This window comes from Delphinapterus leucas, chromosome 9 (assembly GCF_059928025.1).
Source record: "Delphinapterus leucas isolate spDelLeu-1000000601 "Yukka" chromosome 9, BTC_Dleu_Yukka2, whole genome shotgun sequence".
NCBI classification, from domain to species: Eukaryota; Metazoa; Chordata; class Mammalia; order Artiodactyla; family Monodontidae; genus Delphinapterus; species Delphinapterus leucas.
The window spans coordinates 507,030-531,508 of NC_143137.1; the positions used below are offsets into that span (position 1 = coordinate 507,030).

At 53.3% G+C, this 24,479-nt stretch overlaps 1 protein-coding gene across 1 annotated transcript in view; it reads left to right on the forward strand.

Moving 5' to 3' along the window:
• The window catches only part of PTPRN2 (protein tyrosine phosphatase receptor type N2), a 701,491-nt gene that overhangs the window by 60,154 nt on the left and 616,858 nt on the right, over positions 1-24,479 (forward strand). Inside the window, exon 2 of the mRNA XM_089917106.1 lies at positions 10,567-10,617. Coding sequence (XP_089773232.1) covers positions 10,567-10,617 — 51 coding nt within the window. The remainder of the gene's footprint in view (positions 1-10,566; positions 10,618-24,479) is intronic.

Sequence of the window (24,479 nt, forward strand, 5' to 3'; positions counted from 1 at the left end):
CTGTGTCACCTTGACCTTTTAACTCTGCTTGATAGAAGGGAGAAATGGGTTGGACGTTGGGCCCTTGAACTGAATCACAGAGGTGACTCTGTGAGGTTCGTGCAGCTCCTACTGGGCGGGGGGCAGGATGGCACACTGACCACAGTCCTGCTTCCTTCTCTGGAGGAAGAGTCCCGGGCCTGCCCCGCAGGGTCAAACAGCTGTGGCAAATGCGGAAAGAAGGCTCGTAGGGGCATTTGCTGCAAGCTTTTACCGACGACGTTAGTGGTTAGCCAGCCCTGGATGTGGCTCCAGGCCCAGTGCAGAACTCAGTTGACCCTGCCTGTCCAAGACTTAGATATAGATGGGAAGGATGGACCGGTTTATTAAATCTGCACAGGATGCAGAGGGAGGGGCTGGAGAAAAGTTGCAGTTGCACAGGTAGCGTCCAGAAGATTTAGGCTGTGGCTACGACAAGTGTGAATTCCCACAAGGATGAGGACAGAGTCCTGTTCTGGGGTCGAGAGGTCAGTGGTGGGAATGGGCCAGGACGGTCCAGGCTGGGTGGCTCAGCAGTGAATGTGGAAAAAGCCAGCTTGTGTTCTGAGGTGAACTTGGAGTCCGTGGTGTCCTGGGATCCTGGAAAGGCCCACATGCTCTTGGGCAGCGCAGTCCAAGTTTGGGGGCGTGTGGCTGCCCCTGCGTGAACTGTGCTGGGGCCGTGAGGCCACCTGGCGTCGGCGAGGCCAGCCTTGCTGTCCCTGAGCGCTGAGCCGTGCCGCGCGGAGGGGCGCCCAAGGAGTGTGCTGGGCCTGGCTGCTGCGGAGTCCCGTGGGGGCGCTGCGTCCCTTGTGCTGTGTTCTGGAGGTGTCCTGTCTTGGTTCCCGCCTATTTTTTCAAGCCCAGTTTCTAACCTCCTTTTGGTCCCATGAGCAGTCTGCTTTCCTTCTAAGGGAGTGGGGCCAGCTCAGTTTTCTGTAAACTAATTGAGGCTTTTCAGGCCCATGGTGTCTGTCACAAGTATTGAGCTCAGCTGTTGTAGGAGAGAAGCAGCCATAGATGAGGTGTAAGCAGGGGGGTGGACTGTGTCCCAATAGCACTTTACCTGCACAAGCGTGTGGCCGTGCTTTGCGTGCCCCGGGTACCCTGAAGCTCCTGGGGCTCCTCTCTCTGACCCCCGGGTGGCTTGATGGGCTCCAGCTCTGGTGAGGGGAGGGGAGAGGCGGAACGAGGGAGAGGAGTGTCCACCGCTGCAGGTGGCCTGTCGCTCCTGGTCTCTGTTCACTCCTGAACTGCGTGCCTCACTGGAGACGGGGATAGACGAGAGCAGGGAAGGTAGACTGAAACCTTGTCAGCTCACGTTTTTCAAGTGTAGCGGCCCCAACCCTTTCTGAATAAAGCGTATTAACGTACTGTGGCCTGTGTCCTGCGGGGTGCCGTTGCCAACTGGACGCTGCTTGTTCATATCACTGTGACACAGTTTGCAGTCATTTTTCTTCTCTGTTCCGCTATGTAATCTGGACCTACCGTGGACAGCAGGGTGCAGGAGATCAAGGATGCTGAAATACAACAAGTTAAAGAGGAGGACAAAAACAGTTACTGCTCAGATTCACCCGGACACCCTTCCTAGCCCTTCAGCCCCATCCTCTGTAGCGTGTCTGCGTGTCCCCAGTACTTCAGGTGTCAGTGTTAAAAGGATGTGCAGTGACAGTTGTCTCATTTGGGATTTCATGTTTGGCACGAAGACTGCACTTACCACCATGCTTCTTTTGTGGACAGGTGCTCACAAATAGCAAACGTTCTTTCTTATCTCATCATTTAAAAACAAAACCAGAAAATTATCTGAAAAAGACCTCTGATGTTTTTGAGCTCGTAGTGTGAGAATTCTAAACATCAAGCTGTAGGAGCAGTTCTTGCCTTTTAATCCTGATTTAAAAAAAATATATATAAATATACATCTATCTTAAAATGAAACCTAAGATACTCATAAATGTTAGTTGATGTATGATTTTTTTCCTTCATAGATAATACAAAATAATTTGAATAAGGCATGTCACTTGATGCCTGGGAAAATACAGAGTTTGGATCCAGAAAATGAACCATAAAGAGTTTGTTAAATTTACTTTATAATGCAGTCTTTAATAATATGCTGATTCAAAGTTTATTGATTTGTTTTTGGGAGGGGATGCTGCTATTTATTTATTTATTTATTTGGCTGCATTGGGTCTTCGTTGCTGCGCGCAGGTTTTCTCTATTTGCGGTGAGCAGGGGCTACTCTTTGTTGCGCTGCATGGGCTTCTTATTGCTATGGCTTCTCTTGTTGTGGAGCACAGGCTCTAGGTGCATGGGCTTAGTAGTTGTGGCACGTGGGCTGTAGAGTGCAGGCTCAGTAGTTGTGGCATGTGGGCTCAGTAGTTGTGGCTCTCGGGCTCTAGAGCGCAGGCTCAGTAGTTGTGGCACGCGGGCTCAGTAGTTGTGGCTCATGGGCTGTAGAGCGCAGGCTCAGTAGTTGTGGCTTGTGGGCCCAGTAGTTGTGGCTCGCGGGCTCTAGAGCGCAGGCTCAGTAGTTGTGGTGCATGGGCTTAGTTGCTCCGCGGCATGTGGGATCTTCCTGGACCAGGGATCGAACCCGTGTCCCCTGCATTGGCAGGCGGATTCTTAACCACTGAGCCACCGGGGAAGTCCTAAAAATTTTAAATTAAAATTACTTCTACATGTTGTGCCCTTCTCGTTGGAAATGCAGAAACCTGGGATCCACTCTGGCCTCAGGAATCCACATGGCATTTTTTCAGGACCCCGGTTGATTCATGGGCACTAAAGTTTGAGAACTGTGTGTTCTATCATGTGACGATGGCAGAATAAGATCGATTTCCTAAGGAGGGTCCTGAGATTTTATGTGACTGTCCAGGGGCCCCATGCATCAGGAATGGCTGAGAAACTGAACGAATCTTTCGCTCTTTCACCTGAGACCCGAGGCAGCCCAGCACTGCGACAGTCCCCAGGCCATGCATCCAGCACAGCCGCGGAAGGCTGGGTCTGCAGCGCACGTGCACCACAGTCGCAGCCTTACTTTTGTCTGGTCTCCGTCAGTTGTTCTCACTTCCACGCTGTTGTTTCACGGGGAGCTGCTGTGTTTGGCCTGGCTCATGACTGCACCAGTCGGGGGGGTCTCTGGGGCTCCATTTCTTTCTCCTAATGCAGTGTGTATTTGCACCCTCAGTATTTGACATTCAAGGCTCCTTGTTAAATATTTTTTTCAAAGCTTTTCTTTAACTTTGTATCTATGGAAACAAGGTTAGAAATGCTTTCTAAATCCAAAAGAATAATTCAGCAAATACCCTTTTTGGGGAAAATATTATTGCATCTCAGAAAACCCGTCTGAGAACAAAAAGCAAAGAGACAGTTAAAATGCCACTCAGAATACACCTAGTCCAGCTGGAGCGGGAATGCACGGGGCTGATGTTACTGAACCAGGTGCGCTTTGCCCGCCTCGCAGCAAGCCGCCCGGGTGTGCCGCAGAGAGAGGTTCGTGTGGCCCTGGGGTGGGAGGTGTGGCCCTGGCAGAGCCCGCACCTAACAACCTGGGAAGGTGAAGGTGGACGTGCAGGGCGTGAGGACGAGGGCTGCCACCCCCGGGCCGCGGGCTGGAGGGCTTTGTTCCTGTCTCCGCCCCTGCACCGTCCCTTTTGTGGACAGAGACATGCTGGTGGACGGCTGCACACAGCAGAGGCGATGCCCGCCCCCCTCTCTCCAAGGGGAGGACGGGCCTGTGACGGGAGCTGCTTCTCCTTCTGGGGCGTCCTGGGGGGCGGGCAGCCCCGCTGCTCCCTCTCCCCCTTTTCCTCCCCACTCTCTTTGAAATCTCCATCAGGGCTTCGATCTGAGATCTTGTTGCCCTTGTCTCCGGAGGTAAGCGCCAGTTTCGGATTGCGCAGCCCCTGGGCTGGTGCCCTTTAATCTCTTGCTTGCTTTTCAGGGTCTTGTTCCAAGAGAAGTGGGTTTTTAACGTGGAAGTGGTTTTCTATTGCTGCCTGGACACCCTGCCCTGACACGTTTTTGCCTTTGATCCGACGGAAGCACCCAGGTACAGCACAGTGGGCGCAGGGGGCCTCGGTGTTTGTGTGGTCTGCGCCTGGGGCACGGTGACGTTGAGAGCAGTGCCGGGTGCAGGGAACCCACCCCTTCACCGCGGAGAAGGCCGAGCAGAGCTGGCCCTCCGCTCCCCTTTGGGCTTTAAGACGGCTTTAAAGAGAACCTCTTTTCACTCTTACGCCTTCGTTGCTAGAAAAGGGTATAATGTGATCCCCAGAATTCAGGGTTTCAAGCCCTTCATGTTTTCCGTGAGGGAGACGATGAGAAGTTGATAAGGGGCGGCCACTGCCGGTGGGTGCAGCGGTCACGTACCCCGGGTCCAGGGGCTCACGGCCCGGCTGCGCTTCCTGAGGCCCAGCAGAGCCAGGCCGACACGACGCCGCTGCCAGGGAGCAGCAGTGGGCCTGAGGGCCGGGGCTGTGGGCAGCGGGCTCGAAGCCGTGCCGGCAGCAGCGCTCACCGTGCCTGGGTGTCTCCGAAGTCAGGGGAAGGCGGGGTTTCTGTCACGTGACTTTGCCGTAGCTGTTTAAGTCGTGACGTCCGCCGTGTTCCCGTCCCAGAGCCGGTAAGGCTGTGGCGTAAAACACCCTCGCAGACGCCATGGCCATGAGGGCTTGAGTGTCTGTCCTGAGAGGCTGCCTTCCGTGCTCGCACGACTCTGTCCGCCCCGTGTGTGTGGCGATGGGGGCAGCTCTGGGGCTTCGCCGGGTACCAGCCTCAACGTGGGCCCAGTGGAGAACCGCTGGAGAACCGCTGGAGAACCGCTCAGGGGCGAGGGTGAGTGCGTGCGTGCAGGCTCCCGCCCGCGGGCCTTGAGGAAGATGCGCACAAGCCTGCTGAAGAAGCGGGCGACGGCCCGGGCCCCGCGGTCCAGGTGACACCTGCCTCTGGTATTGCCCGGTTCCTGCTGTCAGACGCCAGCTCCATTCAGCCGGGCGTGACGGGCGTCTGTGAAATGGGCTTAATGCTGGACTCAGAGCTGCCTGTGCACCCCTGCGGCTGTCAGGGAGGGAGCTGGGCTGTGCCTTCCACCCCAGCCTTGGCAGGGCTTCTCTGCTCTTTTAGGAGGTGGCGCCCCCCCCCGCCCCCGCTGGAGAGCTCGGCAGTCGTGGTGGGAGAGGGGACCTGTCGCCACCTGGTCCACCAGCCACCCCTGCCCGGGACCTCTGCCCCGTCAGGAGGGGCACCTCCTGCTGCCTAGTGGGCCGGCCAGGCACTCGAAAGACGTCGGGCCCCGGGGATGGAAGGTCACGGGATGAGGGTGGTACGTGCTTTACCAGAGGCCTTGTCCCTGCCACCTGTGTTCTGACGCCACTTTTCCCAGTAAAGGGAACGGCTGAATCGGGCGAGCCACAGGCTGAGTGTGGACGCCTCACGTGTGGGAGCTGGAGGCCTTGAGAGCTCTCGCCCGGCTCCCTTTAGCAGCAGAGGAGCGGCTGGTGGGCTCGCCCGGTTCGCCACGCGCCGGCCCTGCTCCCGGGCGGGCTCGGCGGAGGACCCACCTGCGCGCGCGGGCACCCCGTGGGCCACGGAGCCGTCCCGGCTGTCCTGGCACTCGCCGCAGGGAGGTGGCCCTCAGGACCCACACCCGCAGGGGCCCCCTGGCCTGCAAGCGTTGCGCCGGGAGGGCCTGCACCGCTCCCACTCGGGTCCAGTGGCTCACAGCTTGGTTCAGGCACGAACCTTCGTGTTCCGAGGCCACACACACACAGCTTCTAGGTTGCTGCTACTTAGATATGTAGAGCCAAGAAGCAGCTCCCGGAAAAAGAGAAATGGTCCAAATGAGTGGAGAACAAGCTAAGTATATGACAAGTCAATGCCAAAACCAAAGCCTGGAAAACAAACCAGCCCCAAATCGCTGTCTGCCCATCGCCGGGCTTTCCTGGGGCGCCACCAGGTGGGGCGCTGCGCCTGCGCTGGTTTCCCCTTGTTTCCTCTGGTTTCTTCAGCTTCTGCTTCGACACTTGCCTCTGGGCCGGGGCTTCCGGTGCTCAGCTCGCAGGACGGGGTCTGCCACAACTTCCCTGAGTCCTGCCGGCTCTGAGTGGCCTCCTGTCCCTTCCTGTCGGGCTGGGGGCTGCTCCCGGGGCCAGGAGCAGAGCCGAGGCAGGGGTGTCGCCGTAGGGGAGGAGCGTGTGGCTGCAGGGGCTCTCCGAGTGGAGGGGTGAAGGCGGAGCTCTGGACGTGCCGCTCCATCAGATGAAAGTCCGGTGGCCGCACCCCTGCCTCTCTCTGCTCAGGTGACCTTGGTGAACACACACCCTCTTACCCGGAACAGCGTGCAGTAGTGGGGAAGAGCATCTTTGGGGCAGGGACAAACCAGGCTTTTGGCTGTGGACATATTACTCACCTTTTTGGGTCCTGGTTTTCCTCATCTGTAACATGGGAATCAGTGCATTGCAGGGTTATCTAGGACTCGACACGGTGTATGGAAGGCACAGGTCACAGTGTTCAGCTGACAAGCTCAGGAGCACAACTGTACAAGCTGGCGGGAAGGTCGCTACATTGTATTGTTTAAAGTAATGGAAAATCCACGTATGAGAAGACATGTTGTGGAAAATGGCCACTGGGAAAAGGATGACATACTTGTCATGAACACATGCCATGCAGGCCTTGTGCCGCTGGATTTCGCTGTAGTTTTATTTGGCTATGATACTAAAGCATTCTTGGCTTCGTAGCATTATCAGCTCTCAGTTTTAGCAAAATTGGGTGAGACTACTCTTGGTTTCTGAGAGTCTTCCTCTTACCTTGTAGAAGGTCCACAATCACCGCTCTTGTTCTTGTGGTCCATCTGAGAGGGAAGCTATTTTATTTCTGGTGAGAGAATTCACTTTACATTCGGCTTTTTCTTACATTATTCAGTCACAAAACCTCTGTATTATGTTAGTGCATGTTTATGTCTGTCTCAGAACTTCTGCAGAAGCCCTGAGGGAGGGGAGTGAGTTCTTTTGATTCTGGTTTGTCAGGCGAGAAGACCAGACCCAGGTGGGTGAATGGCTCCACTGTGGCTGGTTGGAATGGAGGTGATGGAGTTGGCGGGGCTGGGGCCTCTGGCCCCTGCAGCAGAGTCCCACCTGCGGGGACCCCCAGGAGTGGAAGGGACAGGTTGGGGCAGGTGAGGGTGAGTCTCCGATCGACAGGGCGGTGGGGTCCAGCTCACATGAACTGTTTCCACCACAAAATACAAAACCCTTTCTGAATGCCTCTTGGGCGTGGTGGGGTATGAGAGGCAGAGCCAGCCTGGCTCCTCTCAGAAGAGCTGGATCCATTTTGATTCTGAATAGGATAAGAAAAAAGAGGCACCAAGGTGGTGACACTGCACCTCTCAGTTTTCAGACAAAGTAAAGAGGAAGGAGATTTTGAACTAAAAAAGCTCAGGAGTGTGTGTGTGTGTGCGTGCGCTCCTTGTCTTCACGGACAGTGTGCAGCACACCCTTAAGTGAGGAGTTCTAGTCTGAGCACTGGGCCCCAGGAGATTCAGGGTAGATGGCCAGCTGTGGCTTTTTTCATGGATTTAACTCTTGCCTTCAGAGCGACATCTGGACCCGAGACCATCCATGCACTTGACCTGAGGCAGCAGCGTGAGCGGTGACCGCCCAGGGTGAGGGGGCAGCGCCGACCTGGGGACGGGACTCTGTCCAAACCAAGCGCCGTCAGACAAATGTCTCTTTCTTTCTCTCTTGATGGTTTATGGCTGATATTTAAAATGAAATATGGTCTTTCTTAATTTTAGTGCAAATAACAACACAAGTAAATTAGCAGTCAAATTAGCATGTTGCCTGGCTGGGTGAGATGTGCACAGCATTTGCAGCTCTGGCCGTAAATAACTTGACATGCTGCCGGTGGCGGTCTCTCTGACGCATTTTCTCCGGCTCCCTGGGGTAGACCAAGCCAGGTGGACACTCTGATAGCACGCTGTTGTTCCCAGGTTGGGATTCAAGAGTGAATCGTGATGCACGTCCCATTCAGATCACATCTCACTGTCAGCCGTGATTAGAGCAGGACGGGGAGCGAATAAAGCATTTTCCTGATGCCTTTTCAAGCAGTGTCACCTGCCGCTTCCACGTGACAAGCACAGAGTTCTTACTGTGAGCGAGTCTCTGGCCCGAGCCGTGCGGCCGCCCTTGCCCCTCTGTCCTGTCTTCCTCTGAGGTCTTCTGCGATCGTCCTGGGCGGTAATGGAGAGCAGCCTCCCCCTGAGGGCCTGGGCCGTGGGAGAGGCGGCCCGAGCCCCGGGCTTCTCGCAAGGCCCTTGGCCGTTGCTTCTGGTCACCCAGCCGAGCGGGTCTCCCTCTGGGTGGATGAACAGAGCCTTAGCGGTCGGCTAACCTGGCCCTGATTTCAGTGATCGGGATGCTGAGACCAGAGGGGCCAGGTGACCTCCTTGAGGTCACTGCTTTGGGGGGAACCAGACTGGACTCAGTCTCCCTAAGTCTCCCTGTGCCAGGCTGTCTTGGGGGGGGCATTCGCGCAGCTTCCCTCTTAGGGTGTTTTCCTCCTATATCCCGCACTCGGCCTGGCTCTGGAGGGAGGGGGGAGTGGGACAGGAGGCCGCAGCTGCGTGAAGAGGGGAACTGAACACGGGGGTCAGTTCACGGTGAAGGAGGCGGTAAAGGTGTGCGTTGAAACTAGACTAAAAAAGGAAGTGCTGGGTTTCTCTGGTGGCGCAGTGGTTGGGAGTCCGCCTGCCGATGCAGGGGACGCGGGTTCGTGCCCCGGTCTGGGAGGATCCCACGTGCCGCGGAGCGGCTGTGCCCGTGAGCCATGGCCGCTGAGCCTGCGCGTCCGGAGCCTGTGCTCCGCAACGGGAGAGACCACAGCAGTGAGAGGCCCACGTACCGCAAAAAAAAGAAAAAAAAAAAAAAAAAAAGGAAGTGCTGTTTCTCGTGAGGTTATGAGGTTTCAGGAGGTTGGAACCTCTGCTTAGAGCTGAGGCCCAGGGCAGTGTCCAGCTTGCTGCGGGTCTGCACCCTGGGCCTGCCTCTTAGGGCTTCTCCTCTGGAACGAGGGGACTGTAAGGTCCGGCTCTGAAAGTTGTCACAAGGGCAGGGTGAGACTCCTTATTCTCGTGAATTTGGGCCGTTCCATCCTCTGTGAGACTCTCTTCCTTGGTTCTGGGACCGTATTTTGCATCCTCTGCGGATCCGGGTTCTGGGCCTTCCTCAGTCCTTATCTGTTTAAAGGAATGAGTGCTTCAGCTGTAGGATCTTAGAGCAGTTCCCTGATTGGAAACTTTACAGTGACCCTGGGGGTGAATCCCTTGTGATTAATAACTTCCTCTATTTGTCTTCCTCTTTCACTCATCTGTTTACTCTTGAGCACCTGCTGTTCTCCAGACACACGGGTAGCCATTCAAGAAATGGTAGAGGATAAAAACATAAATTTTTGTGGTTCCTCACCTTGAGAATCTCATAGTCAGAGAAGTCATGCCCTTAAGTTGACATCACAATACAATGTGGAGAGTCCTACAGCGGATGCCTGGACAGAACTAATTGGCCAGCCTAGTCAAGGGAGTTTCCAGCAGGGACTATCGACTTGGGTCTCAGTGGGTAAATAGGAGTTTGTCAGTTGGAGGAACAGGAGTGCAGGCATCACGCTTTGAAAGTAACGTGTTCTCTGCGTCGCTGAAAGGTGCGGTGTGTTCAGGGTACACCTGGCTCTCGTTGGCTCACGGCCCTCCGCTGGGGCAGGTGTGCCCGAGGGGACCTTCCCTTGAGCGGCAGAGGGGGCGCCGCCCTGGGGCACCCTGAGGGGCCCTGAGGGCCACTCTGACTGTTGTTCCCGTTTTCACACCCTCGCCTGACCGGGTCACCCCACCGGGGATGGATTTTCTCTTGTCCTTTCCCTGCGTCGCAGATGTACTTGAACGCAGAGCAGGAGGCCCACCTTCTGTGCCCTTCCCCCGCCCCCCGCTTGTGGGTAAACTTGTCTGGCGTCGCACTCGCTTCACGTTCTGGTCTCTTTATGGAGCGTGTGCCTCTCTCCCTCTTCTTTCCCATTCGTTAGCCACAAACGCAGGCTGCTTGTCCATTTCGGGCGTGCACGTAGAGGTTGTTAGGACGTTTGAGAGAGGGACCCAGGGGCGCTACCCGAACGATGACGCTCACAGAGCCCTGTGGGCCTGGCCATGACGGGGAGCTCGCCACGAGGTGTCTGCCTGAAGGGCCCGCACCCGGCGCCCCCTCTGCCACTCACGGGAAGGTCCCCTCGGGTACACGGCCCCTCCTCGTTGCCAGAAGGGACAGGATGACGGTGACCATCCTCCTGATGGAGAAGCTGCGCCTGCATTTATTCCCTCTCACTGACTCAAGCCAGGGGCATGTTGTTCTGGCTTCCAGATGATGCAGCGTCATCTCAAAAAGGCCAAACCCTCAGAGCCCGTGCAGGTCTGCACTGCTTCTCTGGGACGCAGGAGTCAGCAGATGCCACGGCCCCGAGGGCTGCATTGCTCGTCTTGAGGCTCTGACTCCTTTCTCCTTTGTGTTTCCTCCCCAGGCTGCTTACTCGAGGATGGCCTGTGCACACCCTCTGAGACCTGCGTGAACGGTAAGTGCTGGTGCCACCGGACACATGGCTGAGGGTGTGGGTTTGCCTCTGTCCCACCAGCCCACTGTGACTCCAAGCGTGGCTTTTCGCTGTGTGGAGTGAAGGTTCTGGGTGAGGCTGAGTTTGTTTGATTCTTCCGAAGAGCGTCGTGGAGCTGAAACTTCTCTGGACACTACTAAAAGGAGAGGAAATGGGAAATTAATGGAAGTAGAACAGGTTCTTTCTATGAACGTGTGTTTGTGTGTCCGTATCTTTATCTGTACCTGTACCTCAGTATTTTAAGCTGATTCATGGGAAGCTGTTTGTTTGTATTTAAAAGTTACAGGTGATTGCTCAGACTAGTGTCAGTGAAAGTAGTTAAGGCTCCATGAACCCAGAATTCCGGAGTAGGGCTGCTTGATCTGGGGACTCTCAAGTTCTTCCCATCTCTCCTCTTCCGCAGCTTCATCCTTTCGGCCCCCTCTTTTCCTCTTTTATTAGGCAGAGGAGAAGACGTCTGGTGCTTTGTGTTTTCAGGTAGGGCTCGCAGCCCACAAGCGGGGGACCTAAAATGTCAGAGCAGGGTGTCCTCCCAGGCCCGGGCTCTGGAGCCTTTGCTCAGAGGGGCTGCCCCTTAGAAGAAGACCCAGCGTCTTGTTTGATGGGCAGCAGATCCAGGCACTGCACACGTCGATTGTGGCCCAGCATGAGGCGGGCTCTCTTCTCCCTCACTACCAGTCCCCGTCGTTAGATTATGGGTGTGTTTGGGTTGGATTTTTCCCTGCCTGGCCGGACACAGGCGCTCTGGCTCCACCCGGCTCTCTGTGCCACGCGGGGCTTGTGGGTGGACCCAACTTGGGAGGCCGTGCGGCCCTGGGACCCTTCTGTCCAGTGCAGTGAGGCCCTCGGGGTGAAGCGGCCTCTGCCTGACCTTCGCTGAGCTCACTGGTCTTTGCCAGGCCCACGGGGGACACTGTTGAGGAGCTGAAGGTCAAATGCCAGGTGCACCAGGCGTTCCGGGGTGAGAAAGTCCTGGGTCGGAGAGCGCGGATTTCAGGGCTGGGTACAACTTTGTGCCTGTGTCCCGGCAGCTCGCGTGCCCTAGGGACGAACTGCTGACGGGCTGGATGGTTCGGTTTCGTGTCTTTGCTTGGGTGGGGGGTTCTGTTCAATCATGACAAGCGGTGGCCTGGGCTGGGGTGTGGCCTCTGTGACCAGAGCTGTCCCGGTTTGCGACGCTGCAGGGCTGTCCTGCCTGAGCGCCTCGGGGTGCAACCTCGTGCGGCTGGGCCTCTCTCTGGGTGCCACCGTGGCTTCTTGCGACGGTACCTTCTGAAGCTTTTATTTGGAGGCAGCTTTAAAAATAATTTTATTAAAAAAATATGTTATCTGCCCTGACTTGGTGAAGTTTGATTATAAAGGAAACAGGTGTGCCTGTTTAATTTAATTGGAGACTAGGGTGGCACCAACAGGATAAAAGCTGTAGCTCTGTTCCCTCCCCTTTGTCCTTGACAAAAAGCAGGCCTGGAAGTCACAGCTGTCCTCGGAGGCTTTCCTTCCCTGACCCCAGCTGGCCTCCCTGGCATGGAATTACATTAACATTATATAACGTAATAGCTTTGAGTTCTTTGGAAAAGGAAAGCAATTTAAATGGAAGTATAAACACACAGGCCTTGATTTATGGAGACAGACAATATTTGATATGTTCTCTAGTACAGTTAAGAGCCAGCTGTGAGATGGCAGAGTGGGGTGATAGGCAGTAACAAAAAGAGGTGCTGTCCTGGATCTGTGCTTCCCACGAGCGACTGCATGATTCACCCTGGCAGCAGGTGGGTGTGGGCCAGAGAGGTGTGGCCCGGCAGCCAGGACACCACAGGGGGCCGGTGTGTGGAGTCCAGAATGTTCTGCGGTCAGACTCAGTTCTTCTCTCTCTCTCCCTCTCTCTCTCTCTCTCTGTCTCTCTCTCTCTCTCTCTCTCCCTCTCCCTCTCCCTCCCCCTCTCCCCCCTCCCCCCTCCCCCTCTCTCCCTCTCTTCTCCCCTCCCTTTTCTTGGGATACAGGTAGAAATATATGATCCTACTAACCTTATATATATTTTCAAAAAGCCCAACAGGCCTTGTTAAGCACAATTAAAATGCTTGCATGGAATAAGATACTTTATAAAGAAAAGTGAAAAGAAACAGACTCACCGCCTCACCCCTATTACGATGGCTACTGTAAAGAAACAAAACCCAGAAAATTACAAGCGTTGTCAAGCACGTGGGGAAATTGGGCCCCTTGTGCACTGTTGCTGGGAATGTAAAATGGTGCAGCTGCTGTGGAAAATACTATGGTGGTTCCTCAAACAATTAAAAACAAAGTTACAGTGTGATCCAGCAATTCCACTTCTGGGTATATACTCGAAAGAAAGGGAAACAGGGACTCAGAACAGGTATTTGTACCTCCAAGTTTACAGCAACGTTACTCACAGTAGCCAGGAAGCAACCCAACTGTCCACTGATGTGAATGGATAGACAAAATGTAGCTCATCCACACACTGGAACGTTATCCAGCCTGAAAAAGCAGGGAAGTTCTGACACATGTTACAACGTGGGTGAACCTGGAGAGCATGATGCTGAGTGAAATAAACCCGTCACAAAAGGACAAATACTTAATGATTCCACTCATTTGAGGTCCCGAGAGGGGCAGATTAGTAGAGACAGGAAGTAGAAAGGGTGGGGGGCACCAGGGGCTGGGGGGGGATGGGGAGTCGTGTTCAGTGGGGACAGAGCTTCAGTTTGGGAAGATGAGAAAGCTCTCAAGGTGGATGGTGGTGCATAGCAGTATGGATGTACTTAATGCCACTGAGCTGTACACTTAACAGTGGTTAAGATGGCACATATTGTGTATATTTTGCCACAATTATAAAAAAGATAAACAGATTGGGAAAACCATTGGCAACATGGCAGACCAAGGGTTTGGATTCTTAACTACAAAGAACTCTTACACATTATAAGAAAAAGGCAAAGAATTCCATAGGAAGGTGGGTGAAGATGTGAATATAGTAATTTACAGAAGAGGAAATTGTGAAAATATGTTAACCTTCGATAGTAATTAAGGAAATACAATTATAAACCACACCCATCAGATTGCCAACACTTAAAAGATGGATAACACGCAGTGCGGGCGAGAACACAGGGAAATGGGCGCTGACGGACTTAGATGGTCAGTATGTTTGGTGACGTTCTTTCAGAATGTAATCTGGCAATATTTACCAAATGAAAAATACACTGATAATTTGATTTAGTTTTGAGATTCACACATATAAAAGCAAAGGCATCTAACAGTATTTATAGTGGCAAAAACGCATGACAGCCGTAAATCCAGTGATGTGGGAATGGTTTATGGTAATGGTTTCGTAAATTATGGTGGATCTATGGTATGGAATATTACAAAGATACTTAAAAATGTGTAAAATGTCTATTTTCTGACCAGGAAAATGTCCATTGTATAGTAAGTAGAAAAAGTAAGTTGCAGAGCAGTGGTTATAGTATGATGTAATTTTCTGGGAAAGCCCATCTATGTATCTGCATTTCCCCCTCCCTGTATGACCAGGAAGAAAGGTGTGAAGAGGACCACTGGTATCTTTTAGGGAACTAGGGACAGTTTGGGGTGGGTGTGGATGGGGGGATCCCAGGAAGAAGGGTGTGAAGAGGACCACTGGTATCTTTTAGGGAACTAGGGACAGTTTGGAGCGGGTGTGTATGGGGGGGATCCCAGGAAGAAGGGTGTGAAGAGGACCACTGGTATCTTCTTGGGGAACTAGAGACAGTTTGGGGCGGGTGTGGATGGGGGGATCCCAGGAAGAAGGGTGTGAAGAGGACCACTGGTATCTTTTTGGGGAACTAGGGACAGTTTGGAGCGGGTGTGCACGGGAGGATCATTAACTTACGTTTAAGTGCCTTTGCGTTGCTTCATTTACTAAAGCAATCATGTGTTACTTTTGTAATAAAACTAATCTTATAAAGACATTTCAGAGTCTGATTTAGAAAGGCAGATCTTGGACTTCCCTGGTGACACAGTGGTTAAGAATCCACCTGCCAATGCAGGGGACACGGGTTCGAGTCCTGGTCCGGGAAGATCCCACACGCCGCGGAGCAACTAAGCCCGTGCGCCACAACTTCTGTGCCTGCGCTCTAGAGCCCGTGCTCAGCAACAAGAGAAGCCACCGCAATGAGAAGCCGGCACACAGCAACGAAGAGTAGCCCCCGCTCACCGCAGCTGGAGAAAGCCCACGTGCAGCAACAAAGACCCCAACGCAGCCAAAAATAAATAAATAAGTTTGTAAGAAAAGAGAAGAAAGGCAGGTCTGGTTAAGGCCTGCTGCCTTGGGTGCTGACCTGTGCAGGCCAGGACTCTAGCCAAGCCCCCAGCTCCTATGCAGAGGGCAGCCCTGGGGGAGGCCTAAGACCCCATTCTGGCCTCAGATGGAAGCTTCTTGGTGGAAATGTCTTGGGTGTCTGAGGTGGGTGGGCAGGAGGACAGATGGTACCTGATGGTCTTCAGGTGGGGTTAACACTGGGTGGGCAACTGGACGAGAACCTGGGCACAAAACAGCCCCTAAGTCCAGCGATGAACACTAGTGGGGCCAGGGGTGGAGAAGCAAATGCTGGGGCTGGGGAGGGACCTCTAGGACGGCCGCCTCGCTCCCCTAAACAGCATCCGTCGCCACAGCAAGAGACTCACTGGGCCCGGCTGGGCTGGCGGGCCTCCGAATCAGGATGAGGCCTGGGGTCAGGCCCCAGGCCACCCACTGCCTCTTTCTTGAGTTGGCCCTTCGGGGGTCTCAGAAATGCAGCTGCTGGTCCCCAGCAGCACAGGCCCCTGGGCCCCGAGCATGTGAAGGAACCATCCTCCCTCCTCCTTCCCTTTTTTCTTCTTTTCCTTCTAAAGCTTTCTTGAGGTCTGAAAGAAGCAGACCAAATCAGTATTTTTGTTGGAAGCTCTCAGAACATTTTTCTTTTTTTTTTTCATTTTTGTGTTCAGCGACCACAAGCTGGGTTTGTCAGCTGCTGGTTGTGATCTACTGGCGTACCCAGCATGCCATGGCAAATTTGATAAACGGAGCTATTCTGTTTTATTGCACTGGAAAAAATAGAATAATAAGATGCTTTAATTTGACAACTTGGAGACTATGAAAAAGTACAGTCAGTTTGAAAAAGAGATTAGGTAACGGCAATAAAATCAACACGGTATGAATCATGGGCCACCCGGAGAGCCTGAAAAGGCCCATGTGGTCTAGACATTCTGAGGCTGCTTGCTGAGGAGACTCGGCCCTTGGCCGCTGCTGGCTCTGTGCGGAGGGGCTGCCCCGAGGGCGGGCATTCCGGCTCTTAAGGCCGATTTCCGGCGCTTAATGGGATTTCCATGGAATGGCTTTACAAACTCCACTTTGTGAGAACCATTTTCACCCCCTTCCAGGAAGATAATACTCCTGTTGTGGCTTCTGCTGTTTAGGTAATAAAAGCAGCACCGAGGCACGATCAGATTACTGGTTCTTCACTTGACGGTGATATCCTGATTGGGCTTCTAGACTCCAGGGAGCTAGAGGCTGGTAATAGTTTTGTCTGGATAAGTCTCAGGCTCATGGCGCTCTAAATCTTGGATAAAGATGTTGAGGACATGGCCTTTTAAGGATCGTTTTATCAGCAAGATGTAGAGGCCAAGTCTGTGGGTTTTGATCTTCACCAGTGGACCATTCTCTTGCTTCTCTTGGGCTATTCCAATTCCTGAAGCATGCTCTTGGGAGTTCAGCCGCGGTGTTTGCATGTCAGCCTCTGCTCAAGGCCCTGGGGGTGTGTCTGAGGAGGTCCCTGTGCTGGGCAATGAGAACCAGTGGCCAGTCAGCCCTCGTCTTGTCCACTTTCCCACAGAAGCCCTCGCTGAGCTTGCTTTGGTGGAGACTACAAATGAGACCAATCACATGGCTCCAAAGGATCAGGAAGAAATTTAGGATTTGAATACTCTGAAGTCGGTCAGTTTGGGGGCAGCCCTAGTGCTTTCTGTGATCCACGTTGCTCCAGGCCCACTGAGCAGGATTTTCCTTGAAAAATTCCTGAATCCTGGGAGAGAAGTTGTGCCCATCTGTCTGTAGTTGGCCCAGATGGAGGGGCCGCCATTTGTAACCTGGGGGAGTTTTCAAGTATCCTGGGAGTCCATTTGTCTGCATCAGAGAAGCGATTCCTTTAAGGAAGCACAGTCCTCCTGCTGTGTCCTCGGCCATTCAGTCTTATATCCTCACTTCACTGTATCCTCAGTTCTTGATGATGTCCTGCCCTTTCCGTGGAGGAGGGGCTTTGGGAAGATGGAATGTCCTGGCCGCAGGAGAGCTTTGTGCGTGGAGGAGCCCCCTCCTGGGGAGCGAACGCTGAGTGGTGTCACGGCCACTGCCCCATGAGCAGCTGCTTTTGCCACGACCACCCGGGTCCAGAGGGGTGTCTCAGTCCCTGCAGCAGAGCCACAGACTCTGCACGCACACCGAGCTGGCCCGGCTCACTGAGCTATGGGGATGTTGTCATCGCAGCACGGCTCAGCCTTGGCCAGCTGACCAGGGAGTGAACAGGTGGAGTGCTTTCCTGCCCTTGAGGTTTCCCCACCTTCCCGGAGCAGAAACGTGAACTTGCCCCCTGGGTGTGCGCACATCCCCACGCCCCTCCCGGGCGCTCACCCCGCGCTCTGGTGCCTCTGCTCTCTCCTTCCTGATTTCTTTAGTCATTTCCTCCCACTTCTCTTCTTTTAATAGAGACGGGCTCATATTAAAAAGTTTCAGAAGCCGAAAATATGAGGAAAGTAGAAGTCACTGCCCTGGGAAGACCTCTGTGTTAATAGTTTAATGGAAGTTCTCCAGCCTTTTTTCCTGTGCAGATTTTTGCATAGTCGCCAGCATATTAAACCTATAGTTTTGTATCCTGAGCAGTCAATAGTCTAAACCTGCATTTTCTGATGCTACGAATAACTGTTTGCAGACCTTCTCTTTTATATCTGCCTAATATTCAAATCATGTGGGTGTAACATAACTTTAAAGAGCATTTCCATGGTTTTTAATATTTAGGATACATCCACTGTTGTTTAAATTAATATAAGTGTCATAGCAGAGAAGGGCTTTGTGCCTAAGGTTTTCGGTAGTAGTTTGCATTGGTTTCCTAGAATATATTCTCACACCCAGAGTACTGGGTCGTGGTCTGCGGGGCTTTGGAGGCTCGTGGCGTGTGCTGGCAAACCGGCTTCTATCATGCGGTCTTGATTTGTGCTCCCATGGCAGGCGTGAAAGCAAACATCTCACCTCTCAGCCGAAGCACGATCTTTTAAAACATCTTTGCAAATTTGATTTCCTTTTTCCTTTATGTATGGAGTAGTTGATAATTAGACCTTCAGCATTTATTTTTAGGACATAACATCTGTTTTTTGACTGTCTCCCATTTCGAGTTATTGGCCATGGAATCAAATCTACTTTTAAAAAATTTGGAAACCTGCTTTCCTAACATTTAGTATACCTATGGGATTACACCTAAACTCTCTTTTCTGTAATCTGTTCCAGGATGACTTAATCTCTTTCTCTCGAGTCACTTCTGGAACACTTACATTTGTTCTCTAATGGCCAGAATTATTTCAGTTTGCTCTTTAAAGTTGTCCTTTTCGTCTGTCGCCCTAGATCTAAGGGGCCCCTCATGCACCGCGACCCCCAGTCCTGCCAGCTCCCCCTCTGCAGTATCTTCTGATTCTCTGCGTTTCCTGCTCACAAGGACCCGTGCTGCCGCTTTGCTGCACTTCCCTCCTGACCGGTGGACCTGCCCCCAAGTCCCCTCCCCCTCCGTGCGTCCCACCCACTTCGACTGTGGTCCTCAGTGCCTCTCTTCCCACAGAGTCACGTCTAGACCCCTACGGCCAGTGCGAGCTTTTGAGGTCATTTGCCACGTGGCTGCCGCCGCCGGGTTACCTTTAAGGTGACCTCCCTTCACCGGGTTGCCTCCCGCGCTGTTCTCGCGCTCCTTCCTTTCCCGGGCCTCTTCCCTCGTCCAGCCCCGCCCCCTCCTCCTGCGGTTCCTGCACCCGCTGATCTTTCCCTCCTGCTGTTCACCAGAACACCTACCTTGTCCTGCCACGGGTCTCAGTGCCTGGAGTTGTTTTCAAGGGTTTGTGTTTTAACTTCCCTTCTCGGTTGAAGTTTGTCGAGGAGTCTTGAAGTACTGCCTTTCCTCTGCTAGGCGTCTGCTATCATGCGCATGCAGAAAGTATTTACTGATTTCTGGACAGTTTGCGTCCAGACACGGAGGCGCGTTGGAGATGAACGGTGGCGGTCCATTGAGTGAGGGGTCCTTTCCTGATTCATGCAGTTGCTGGGAGCACAGCACTTCCTCTTCAAGGACACGCCCTGGACCCACTGGGGGCGCTGGTCGGATGGCACCTGTCGTGGGGTTAGCGCACAGAGCACCCCTGCCCACCCACCCTCCTCCTTGCCTCTCTCATGGGTTCCTGCCCAGCAGTGCCCACCTGCCGTGGCCCCTGTTGGCCTGGCCTTCTTGCTTTCTGCCCCCCAGGTCGACCTCCATCCTGGCCACGGACAGGCACGGCACATGGGCTACGTTGCTGTGCCGAGTCGGGCCCTCACTCGGACTCTCTGCTGGTTGGGGTGACGCACAGGACTTGCGCTCGTCCCGGAAAAGGCATTTCTGGAACCCGCTTGAGGGCCTGCCTGCCTCCAGGGACCAGACCCTAACATGGGTGTGAGCATGGGTCCTGCTGGCTGCGGATGGGGAAGCAGAGGAGGAGGGGCTTGGAGAAGCTGGCCAAGTGCGGCTGGACGCGGCGGTTGGCAGGGGAGACGGGGGGGGGGGGCTCCTCTCCCCCATCCCCCGCTGCAGGGTCCGCCTCTGCCCTCAACAGCCCTCCCGTACCCCCTGCTCCAGCGTTGGATTCCGTTTTACACGTCTGTTGAGCTCTAAGGAGAGAAAGTAGGGTTCCCCATCCAAGCTCAGTTTGTCCCGCTGGAGGGTTTTCATGTGACACGTGACGCCAAGGCGAGTCCTCTGCAAGCAGCATCTGAATGCAGCTGCATCCGTGCCTGCTGCGTGGACCAGGCTGCTGCCCGCCTGTGATCGGAGGGGCAGCACCAGGTGGGGCCAACCCGCCCTCCTTCTCATACAGCCTGGAGGGTTCTGGGTGGAGAGCATAGGGCCGTTCTGGCCGTCCACGGGCGTCCCTGGTGATGGGGAAGAAATGAGGGGACGCCCACATCCAGGTCGGTGCGTTTGAGAACCAGAGCTGTGGAACGACGGGCTGTGCGCCTGTAAAAGTCTGTCCAGAGTCCTTGAAGCTTACAGAAGGGGCGCATTACTGAGGGCAAAGATGTTTGGCTGTTTTAGTTTTGCTTTAATGGAGGGTTTGGCACCTTCTTCTGAGTCAACAACATGCTTACTTATGTGTGTTGGTTTAAAGCTGAATAGCTGTTCGCAGGGTAGAAAATGGGAACCAAATATGTATTACCCATAAAATATAAATGGCGATGGTTTCCAGAACTTTCTAGTGTACCAGTTTTTGCAGAGACATACTGTCAGGTAGTAAAGCACTCCCAGAGTCCTTAAGGAGGATTACCATGCTGTGAAGCTTATTTAAAACAAAGCTTATGAGAAATAAAATTGTGTCTTTTGTCATTTTCTAGCGGACATACCCCATTTAATTGAATGTTAGTGACAATGCCAAAAATCTCCTCTTCCAGGAAGTCTTCCTGGTTGATTTAGAACCCCCTCCTCCTCTGCCCTGAGCAAGGTGCATGTGCACACCTCCCTCACCACAAGCTCCAAGATTGGGGCCCAGCGTGTCACCTGACTCACGGGTGTCGTCTGTGGCAGTTGGCAGAATGAAGGAGATTGTTGGAGATCAAGGAGGAAATGGCAAAGTCTAATTCTGCATTGAGTCACAGCGTGTAAATTCTCACTGCTTATCTTCACATCTGTTGAGTGGATTTTTAAAAATAAAGACTTTATTTTTCCTAATTATAACTTACAAAATCTGGAAATAAAGAAAAGAAATAAAGGACACAATAAAAATTCCCCTGAAGATAACACCACAGCTCCATTCTCTTTCTTCCATGTAAGCAATTCTCTTATCTCTTTCTCAAGTTTTCACACTGCGTGTGGTGTGTGCACACAGGACAGTGGGCAGCGGTCAGCACTCGGCTCCCTTGAGAAGCAGAGCATCATTGTTACTCCTGAGCCCACCTCTGCGTTATTGTGATGATAGAAGATGGCAGCAAAGTCTTAACTGTATAAAAAAGGAAAACGTTAGTTCCTGGAGTATTTACCTGCTTTTCTCTTTTTGGCTTATCGTGTATTGATTCAAAGTGGATTATGCTGATAATACTGGGAAACATTCTCATTAAAAATGAGCAGTTTGGAAATACATAGAATAAAAAGTGAAGTGTTTTCTCCACACCCCCTCGTCCACCGCATCTCAGCCCACCGAGAGGCAACGGCTTTTACCAGTTGCTGTGCGCCCTGCCAGACTGTTGCCTGTGTATGCTGACGTGGAACGTGCCCGGCGTTTCCTCAGGAAAACGGTCTAGCAGGGAGCATGTCTGAACGGTCTCACCACCTTTGTTCTGTGCTGTGATGGAACCATCTGTGTCATCCGAGGCTGCTCTGTGGGCAGGACCACGGCCCCATCTGCAGCCCCGGAGCCCAGAGGTGTGGGACTGCATCCCTCGGCGTGGCCGGGAGGCTTGTTCCTCTCCCAAACCCCAATTAATCAAAACTCAGAGGGAATGGGAATTAATTACTGAGTTAAATGGTGTGAAGCAGAGTTTAATTTGGCATGTTAACAGGAAAAGAAATGCAATTTTGAGCCTCACGTGAATGACTGGAGATGAGTTAAAATTGATTCTGCTCCATTTGCGTGCCCGCCGCACGCACACGCGTGCTCAGAGCGCGGCACGACCGTAGGCGCCCGGGGCTCCAAAGAGCCCTTTGCGCCTGTCCCCCAGGCTGGGCTCCTGCAGGGGAGGCGGGAGGGGCAGGACCCGGCTTCTCTCTCCTCCTCTTACCTCCTTGCCGCTCGGGAAGCAGGAAGCTGCACCTGGAAGTGACCCGCTTTCCTTCCTCTCAACTCCGGGGCGGTCGGCGGGTCGCCAGGCAGCCCCTCCTGCTTAGCAGCTCTGGGCCCTGAATTTCCAGGGAGATACGGGCCGCTCCTTCCTGCACCTGGGCTGGCAGTTATCGGGGGATTAAAAGACATTCATACGTCGGAAGCTGAGGACTCTGCTTCTTTGCGTCTTCATGGGGCGCCGCGTCAGCATCGTCGATGCGACCCTAATGTGTCGTATCTGGTGTGGCTTTGTAACTACAGTAATCAATACTGGGAAACGACGGGGGTGTTTTATTCTGAATAAACAGCGAGAGGGTACACAAAGTGTAGTTTCAGGCCTAGCTGTGTGTGGTCTTCCCTTGAGCCAGGGCGTTAAGGAAGCAAAGTCCTGGGGGTTCGTCCCTGCACAGCATGGCTCTGAGCGTGCCGATCCCCGCACCTCTTCCCCAGCAGACTGCCCGACGAGCCTCGCTTAGCCCGTCCTGGGGCGCCCACTGCCAGACTCGGTTAGGCTCAACTGAGTGCACCCCACCCCTTGGAATTTCAGGGTAACGGTCCAAGGCCCCGTGCCCCGTCCCCTGTTCCCAGGGCACAGAGGTGACCTGCTGCAGTTCCCAGTTGCCCGGTCATCGTGCGTCCACAGGGAACAGTTAAACTGTCCCACTGGGAGCCTTTGCCTCGCCAGGCCTCTCCAGGACGTCCTCCGGCAGGACTCATCCTCCAGCCAAGCAGCCCGTCCTTCCGCCACAGCCCCACTGCCGCCTTGCCCACCCGTCCTCAGGTGTCGCCTTGCCCACCTGTCCTCAGGTGTCGCCCTGCCGGGGGTCTTCACCTCCACCTGGTGGGCCCTCCCCCGCCCCAAGGAGGAATTAACAAGAATGTGAGGCAGTGTCTCCATCTCACAGATGGACCACCGGCTTTGAGGACAGTGCCCCAGCTGGGGATGTGCGTGTGTATGAAGACGCTCTTGAAATACTATTTTTCGCTTTTGTCCCTGTTTCTAGATTGATTTACCAATTACTCGAATTAACCCTTCAAAATCTCTAATTGCGAAGACAGTAGAGGATAATGAGTTATCTAGTAGATGAAGCCTATTTTCGGGTTTTCTGTTATATCCAAAGCAGAGCTGTTGAGAGCTTTCTCTGGGGGAAAGTTAACTCGAAGGGCCAGTTATGGACAGTGTCTCCTACAGGGTCCAGGGTCCATGGATCCGCCGGTGATCTCGGTGTGTAATAGCTTCTTGATGAATGAGCAGATTCCGTGTGTGGAGTCCGGAGGCCCTGTGCCTCTTCCCCTGGGATCAGGGTTTGCTGTGATGAACGGCCAGCTGCCAGTGGGCAGCACTGCCTGGCTGTGCAGGTGGACGGGGGCTGAGGGGGTGAGAACCCGCATCCACACCCTGGCAGCCGCGCTTACCAGGGCTTTCTTCCTGGCCTGAGTCTCTGCTGATTTGTTTATGCTGCGGTTTGGGTTGGGGTCTTTTAAGTACTAGATCTTGTGTCTGCCTAAGAATGTCAGCAATGTAAAGAGGAGAGCTATTGTACAGGAGCATCTGGGGCCTGGGTGGAATGAGTTCAGCCAAGTAGATTATATCAGAGCCAAGAAGTGTCACTATTTGAGGTTTATATTGGACTGGTATTTGCTCTGCAGTTTTTTTCTTTTCCTTTCAAGTGCCTAAACCATTTGGTTTTTAAGATATTTATGGCAACCTGTTTTTTTCTACATTAATATTTAAAACAACATTTTTTTTTCAGTTTATCATTATCAACTGTTAGACAGTTGGATGGTCTGAGCTGTCTTTGGAAGCCAAGATTGGAGTTTTAATTAGCTCATTTCAAACCACCCTAGATTTCCTGAGCCTACGACCGTGCCCTTCTTTGGAGCCCTGCGTCTGGGGATGCATTTTTGCACTTTAGGAAGCATCCCCTGCTCAGAGTTGGGAACCCTTTCCTCTCCCCCGCCCCGTCCAGTTGCCACGGCGATTATAAACGTGTCGCCAACGGGGGGCAGGGCTGCAGCAGTGTGGTCCAGTCTGCAGGGTGTGGCCTTCTCCCAGCGGCAGCAGCCCCTGCTGGGGCGCAGACCCCGTGGTTGCATTTGCCCTGTCTGCTCTGGGGTGGGATCGGCCCGCCTCCACGGAGCTGTCCCAGGAGTGGGCTCGTGCCTCCCGGTCCTGGGGACGCCCACCCTGTGAAACAGCTTTTTACAGACACAGTTTCTTCAGAGGATGGACGTGGGTTTGTGGCAGGAAGGGTTTTAAAGTTTTAACGTATTTCATGGCTGCCCCTTCTCTGTTAGTAGGACTCTGAGTCTAGAATTGCTGCGATCTTGAGAGAAATGTGCTACATCCTCGTTCAGTTTTGGTTCATTTTGCTGGAGGCGTTGGAAGAGATTGGGAGCTGGCGTTGGGGGTCACGAGCTGTTGATGTTTTCAGCCGCGACCAGAGGCTAGATGAGGGGCGTGTGCCAGTGGTCACGCCACTGTGAAAAGCACAGGACTATTTTTAAAGCAAAATTTTATACTAAACTTGAGTTCTAGAGATGATATATTTAAAAAAAAACTTTTGTTTTTCTTTTTTGATCTCTAGGTAACCATGTGGGAATTTCAGTGTTTCAGCCAGTGGTATGTTGGTAAATGTTCAACAACCAGCTCTGGAACAACCAGCTCTGGCCGGGGGTGTGTTGATTTGCAGTCAGTTTCCATGGCCTAAATGTTGCCCCTGGGCTGATTTCCACCCAGCCGGCTCCACCACAGGGGCATTGGG